This window comes from Barbus barbus (assembly GCF_936440315.1).
Source record: "Barbus barbus genome assembly, chromosome: 31".
Classification (NCBI taxonomy): Eukaryota; Metazoa; Chordata; class Actinopteri; order Cypriniformes; family Cyprinidae; genus Barbus; species Barbus barbus.
The window spans coordinates 8,649,972-8,657,203 of record NC_136759.1 but is presented as its reverse complement, the minus strand read 5'-3'; the positions used below and the strand labels follow the sequence as shown (position 1 = coordinate 8,657,203).

Here is a 7,232-nt window from a genome sequence, read left to right as displayed (position 1 = left end):
CTTCAAAAAAAAAAAAAAATTGGCTTAAGGATGATGGAACCAGAAGTGCTAAAATGCAAACTTGTTTCTGGGTTATGGTCTTAATAAATAAAAAATAAATAAATAAAAAATTATCATTGCAGCACTCTATTTTCCATTGAACTGAATAATGTCCAAAACACTTGTATTGAATGGGAGCAAACAATTGTTTAATCTAAGATTAAATATGCAGCATATGTACGTTTTATGTATAATATTGAATTGCAGTTTCCAAATTAGGTCATTGTTATTCTTTTACCCACAACCTGTTAGTTTAACACATCCTCCCAAATTCCCTTTTCGTCACCCCCAGCCATGTATCATCTCCTTTTCCTTGTTCTTTCACCTGTACACGTTATTTTCCAGGCTCCTGTACCTCTCAAGGTGCTCTTTCCTGTCAACCTCTCAATCTGGAGGCCATCTGCAGGGGGCTTAACCGTGTCATTAGAGATAGACCACTCACTCTGGCTTCTCCATGACTAACTCAAGGCCCAAACTTTCCCTGCCGTCCCCAGCTCCCTGAGGGCAGAGCAGAGAGTAAGAGGCTGGGCAGAGGGGAGGGATAGAGGGGTGTAAGTATCCAATGTTAGACCCCCATGGGGGTCTCAGACCTGTGGGGCGGATCGGGGAGGAAGTCTCCCTTGAGACTGGCCGGCCCTCTCTTTTGTCTCGCAGTGGCGGGAGAATGGAGAAGACGTACCGGAGAGAAACAGAGGGAGGGAAAGTGATAGGGGAAGGAGGGAAGGAAAGTGGGACAGCTGTGGGAATGACAGGTTAGGGCTAACGCTGTAGCACGAGAAGATTTGGGACTCACAACGTTGATACTTGTAATGCGTCAGTTCACAATTAAAGAGACAATTATTCTGTTACGGTGAGCTATTATTTTCAATAGAAGACATATGCGAACTGTATTTGATCCAGGTGTCTTAAAAACTAGTGACATATGCTGTGTTTGTGTATTAGTTAGTGTTGTTAATTCAAGGCACGAACATTAATGTTTTCTTTTACAATTTGAAAGTACAAAAAACTTAAAAAAGGAATCATTTATTTAAAAAAAAAAGTGTGATTTTAATGAATTCAGTCATAATCCTGCATCTAATAACAAAGCCTTTCAATCACAATGAATAAAAAAAACTATATACAAATTCATGACATAATAACACAAAGCTATCATAATATATAATATATAACCTGTACGAGTTGTTGTGTTTCTTGTAAATCTGGGGCAAGTTGGATTAGCAATCTTCAAAAATGGCTAAAAAAAAGGCAGCTTTTTCCCACAAAATCCTCAAAAAATGTCTCTAGGAACATTGTTTAGGAACCCAGGTGAAGTTCCAACCCCCTTGTGCGTCTCTGCGCGTGAAAGCTTGTCCTTGAGGGAAACTGTGCGTCTTCACACTGTTTTGTGGACTTAGTGACATGCTAAATGCCAAGTCTGTCCTGCTACGGGACATACGATGTGTGGAGAAAAGTTGACTGTCGCCCCCTGGTGGACTGGAGGAATCACAGGCTGGTGTGTTGTAGTATGGACCAGGGCTTATGTCCTGGGGGCGATATGGAGTGGAGGCGGCTCGTGGGGGTGTGAAGTGTTGCGCGGTGGTCATTGCTGATGGGGAGCTGACCAGTGAACCTGTAGATGTGTTGGTGTAGAGAGATGAGGGGTCTAGGGTTGAAAAATCAGAACCTAAGCTCTGAGAAGTGCTGTAGCCACTGGAGGTGTCCAGACTGCAGTTGCTGGATGAGTCTACAATGCTGCTGTATTGGCAGCGTGTCTCAGCATTAGGGCTGAAGCCAACTACATTATCTACATTTGTCGCACTGTAAGGATCTTCTGTAAGAAGTGGACAGCTGAAAGAAGGGGTGTTGAAACTGTGTTCTGGGTCAACTGTGCTCTCGTCCTGCAGGCCTAGAGTCTCTAGTATCCATGAGTCTAGAGATGGAGTGGCTGCCAGCTCTTCAGCGGAGCAGAACTCCAAAGAAAGATTGCGGCAGGTCCGCTTTCCTTCACCGTTATGAAGCAACTGGCTCAGGTTTTGGAAATCACCATTTGTTCTCTTTCGATGTTTTGAACCATCAGGAACCTTGCAGTTAGAAAGGAGTTTCTGCAATTTGTGGAAAAGAGAATGTAAAAGTTGATTATAAAAGTATTTTGAGGAAAGAAATGACATGAGCGACAGTACAGGGCTGTTCACGCCAAGAACAATAACTATATTAGCATCCACATCAATGCATGATAGTGGGTTCTGATTGGCTGTCAGTGTATAGTTATCATCCTTAGTGTGAATGGCCCTTAAAGTGGAAGTGAAGCAGTCAGTTAAGTTTACATTATTTAGTAAAGCGATTTCGACTTTGATTAAAAAATATATAACGAACATGATTAATGTAACCATTTTAAAGAAAAAAGGTTGTTTTGTGATAGCTTTTGGAGCAAGGGCACCGCCATCTTGCTGTACCACAGCGTGTGACGTCACGGGGTTGGTTTGCTCCCATGGCCAGTAAAGTAATATAAACATTTCTTTACATTTTGAACACACGCTCGTTTTGAAATGGGGGACGATGACCTTGAAAGCACTGTTGAGTCCATGATAAGTGCAATTGCCTATGCATTTGAGTCAATACGGCGATGGGACCGAGCAGTAGGGGTTGGAGAAGTCGTGAACTAATAAAGGCACGAAAGAAAGCTCAATTTGGTACTCACATGCTGTCTGAGCCGAGCCGTGGCTTTTAGTGTGTGTGCGGCGCCACCGGTGCGAACAGAAATGATCTATCACAACGCGCGAGTACCACATTTAAATCTCTTTCAGAAAATGTCTATCACATGTAAGTACCGCATTGAAATCTATTTTGTGCTGTCTCGTGCTTGAATGGCTTAAAACACTTTAATATTTAAACTGACAAGGCTTAAAACAAGTGAGAATGATAAACTTTGAGGAAGCAGCACTGGCCCGATCGTTCAGAGAGGTGATTAGTTAAACACCACGGCCTGTTAACAGCAGGAAAGCTAATTGTATTCGCAGGTGAACATAAAATATGATACATACAACTGGTGAACCAGTCAATGTAATGCATATGTCTGAATGGTCTGAATAGCAATAAAATGCGACATGAATGATACTGTATAAAGCCTTGTTTGTTTACATCAAGTTGCGCCTCGCATTATGAAAACAATGTTTGGGATACCACGATCAAAACTTGTCATATAGACAGTTTGATGCTGAATATTCATCCAAATGATGGTGAAAACCAAATTATTTGTACGTTAAAAAACATTTGTGTGTTCAAAATGTAAAGAAATTCTTATATTACTCTACTGGCCATCGGAGCGAACCAAACCCGTGACGTCACACGCTGTGGCACTACAAGATGGTGGTGCCCTTCCTCCAAAAGCTATAACAAAACAACCTTTTTTCTTTAAAATGGTTACATTAATCATGTTCATTATATATTTTTTAATCAAAGTGGAAATCACTTTACTAAATCATGTAAACTTAACTGACTGCTTCACTTCCACTTTAAAGGAACACTCCACTTTTTTTGGAAATAGGCTCATTTTACAACTCCCCTAGAGTTAAACAGTTGAGTTTTACCATTTTTGAATCCATTCAGCCAATCTCCGGGTCTGGCGGTAGCGCTTTTAGCTTAGCTTAGCATAGATCATTAAATCGGATTAGACCATTAGCATCTCGCTCAAAAATGACCAAAGAGTTCCGATAATTTCCCTATTTAAAGGGTGCCATAGAATGCATTGATACAGTATTTTAAAGTGTTCTCTGATATCTACATAGAAGGTATGTGGCTTAGGTAAGGGCAAAAAATCTCTAGAAACGATTTTACATGTCCATTTACAACCCTAGGGTTTCTCCCTAGAATGAAACGGTCTGTTATTGGTTTATTTGGCAGAGTCATGAATAATAACTGCTCAATGTTGAGCTCTGCTCTAATTGGCTGTTTCACAATGCGGCTCATCAACAAGAAGGAAACACAGGGAGGAAAATATTTAAATACTTTCTCTCAAAGTTATATAGTCGGGTAATTATACTGTATGCAGGCATCAGGAAGCCGTTATTAATACATGAGGCATTGAAACTGCTTTTGAACGATCGGTCGATCGTGTTATAGTTTCACTTTCACAATACACGATCGCACAAACAATATTTATATTATGGAGCGACAATACTTACCCCACATTTTACAAGATCAGATGCTTGTCAGTGGTGCTCAGGATCTGTAAATCATTTGCCATCATCCTCATCTCTCCTTACTCTGTTTATGTGGTAAGTGAAGCTAACCATGTCCCTTTAGTGGCTCGCGTTATTTTATTAGAATGCGTTATTTGCTTTCCGTGCCTTTCTGAATACAGACACCAACCCATCCCTGCACATCACATCCCATAATATTTATTTCCATGGTCTGCCATTTTCGCTGTTGTCCACGCTTGTTTATTTACAATACCTGTAGAACTTCTGATGATTGGGCTGTGTAGGTTCGGCTGGCGGCTGGCCTAGAACAACGGCGGGTTTATGCAAATGTTGGGGGCGTAGTGATCCCGACTGTTGCGTCACAGCCGGCGTTATGTTCTGATTCGCCTATTTTTCAATGGTCTTTTTTATTCACGAGATTAGGAAGGAGGAAACTATGGTGTTTGAGGCTCACTGTATGTCATTTCCATGCACAGAACTGTCATTATTTAACTGTGCCAATGTAAAGACAGTTTTTCATTCTATGGCACCTTTAAAGCTTGACTCTTCTGTAGTTACATCGTGTACTAAGATCGACGGAAAATGAAAAGTTGCGATTTTCTAGGCCGATATGGCTAGGAATTATACTCTCATTCCGGCGTAATAATCAATGAATTTTGCTGCCGTACCATGGGTGTAGCCGTCAAAAAGTCAAGTTTTAAATAAGTTTCAAAAGCTGTAAAACTCAACTGTTTAACTCTAGGGGAGTTGTAAAATGAGACTATTTTCAAAAAAAGTGGAGTGTTTCTTTAAAGGGTTAGTTTACCCAAAAATTTAAATTCTGTCATTAATTACTCACCCTCATGTCATTTCAAACTCGTAAGAACTTCATTAATCTTTGGAACACAAATGAAATATTTTTGATTAACTCTGAGAGGTTTTTGACCCTGTATAGACAACAATGTAATTACCAAATTCAAGGCCCAGAATGGTAGTAAGGACATAGTTAAAATAGTCCATGTGACATCAGTGGTTCAACTGTAATTTTACGAAGCTACGAGAATACTTTTTGTGCACAGAGAAAACAAAAATAGTGATTTTATTCAACAATTCCTCTCTTCCCTGTTAATCTTCGATGGGCAGTTATGACAATACCATGATGATGCATGCATGTGCTTTCCTCTGAAGAGAAGAAATTGTTGAATAAAGTCACTATATGCAAAAAAAAAAAAAAAGTATTCTTGTAGTTTCGTGAAAAAAACAATTAACCATTGATGTCACATGGACTGTTTTAACTTTCTGGGCCTTAAACATATCAGTTGCATTGCTGTCTGTGCAGTGTCAGAAAGCTCTCGGATTTCATCAAAAATATCTTAATTTGTGTTCTGAAGAGGAACAAAGGTCTTACGGGTTTGGAACGACAGAATTTTCATTTTTGGGTGAACTAACCCTTTAAGTAGTATGTATGTCTGTCCATCCATCCATCCATTTTCACTTGTCAGACAGATAGATAGATTGTGAGATTTCGTACCTTAGTTTTTTCCTCTAAAGACTTCACATATGATGAGTTTAAAAACTCTTTGAGCTTGTTGTTCTCTTCTTGCAGTCTGGCCAGCTCTTCTTCTCTTTGCATAAGGGTGTCTTGGAGCTTTATGGGAAAAAAATGTTACCACAATCATTAACAATATGTCGACAGCTTTGGTTGAGTAATAACTAGACTATATTCTATTTTTGATCTATTTAAATACCTGTTTGTTTCGTTGAAGTTGAGGTGAGAGTTGGTCAGGCCAGGTGGGCCGATGTCCCAGTACATGCTCAGACACAGGCAGTGCATCTAAAACAAACAGTAAATTTGAAACACAGGTCATTATCCCGATTAGTAATGGTCTAGCAATGTGAAATAAAGAAAAAAACATCAATGAAATAAATAGGCTACTTTAAAAACAAAAGAAAGTGCCCAAAAGGACTAACACTTTGGAGGTGGCCAGATACTCCACAGTCCATTGCTACTCTAACAAAACGTGAAGAAAAAAATCCCAGATGGAAAAATTCCAGTTTGTCAAAGCGGGAAGCCTCTCGCGCCGCTGATCCCGGCATATTGCAGGACTTACCCCGCCGCGGCGGCTCGTGCTGGCGGGCAGCGTTGTCCAGGGGACCGGCGTCCCAGAGGGAGACGAGCGTTGCTGTGGAGACGTCAACACTACAGTCAGCTGAAGTCGAGGCGGAGAAGTAGCGCTGCCCTCCTGCAAAGCTCAGATCTTGGCAGGACAGCATGGTGCTCTACAAAATCCATCATAACAGGGCGAGACAGTTATTTAGCAATTTATTATTTTGAGTGAAAACATTGAGCATTTAAGCATGTCACGTCCACGTTACATATGGACACAAACGCCAAAAAAGTCATTCAAACTAGGCATTTTGTGACATAAATCGGTTTTTTTTTTTGTCTTGCAAACAACTTTTTCTCCAGAGACGGAAAACCTAATAATCATCATTAAAAAAAAAATGGACTAAGTAGCCTATCAATTATATTCAGCTCATCGCGTTATGGCTGTTGACATTTGAAGGGACTTTGTCCCACAGTACCCACGTGTTGCACTGACTGCAACAACCTACTCTCCTTTTAAAGGCTTATCATTGGCGCTGACATGGCTTTAGTGTACTAATTATGCATGTCAAATAACTGTCAATGTATCAGACACATCTAAACATCAAGATGTTCGCACATGGCACTCGGAGACCCAATAAAACTCCAATTCACAGGTGCGCGTAAAGCCAGCTCACCATGAGCATTCACAAGTTATAAAATGTTTTAAATTTAACAGGTGAATAAATAATCATTAGCACTTACCAGTTCTTGGGACAGGATGACACGGGTAGGTGCGAGCTCTCCAAAGACCCAGAGAAGCAAGTGCGCAAAACTTCATTCAAATTGCTTTGACACTCGCTCTCCAGAGCGCAGCAGCAACCTGATTCGGTGTGAAGCTGTCAAATTGATGAAGTGACGCGTTCAACTGTTGGATCGCAGATGCGCAA

The 7,232-nt window shown here is 40.6% G+C and overlaps 1 protein-coding gene across 1 annotated transcript; it reads right to left on the bottom strand.

The window, feature by feature from the left end:
* Positions 1-1,319: 1,319 nt before the first annotated feature.
* LOC306851350 (geminin coiled-coil domain-containing protein 1-like) lies at positions 1,320-6,470 on the bottom strand (the record flags this gene model as incomplete). The annotated part of the gene is made up of 4 exons (XM_079387519.1): positions 1,320-2,120; positions 5,728-5,844; positions 5,945-6,030; positions 6,308-6,470. The coding sequence occupies 4 exons, from the start codon at positions 6,468-6,470 to the stop codon at positions 1,320-1,322; spliced, it is 1,167 nt and encodes a 388-aa protein (XP_079243645.1).
* Between the last annotated feature and the right edge of the window lie 762 nt (positions 6,471-7,232).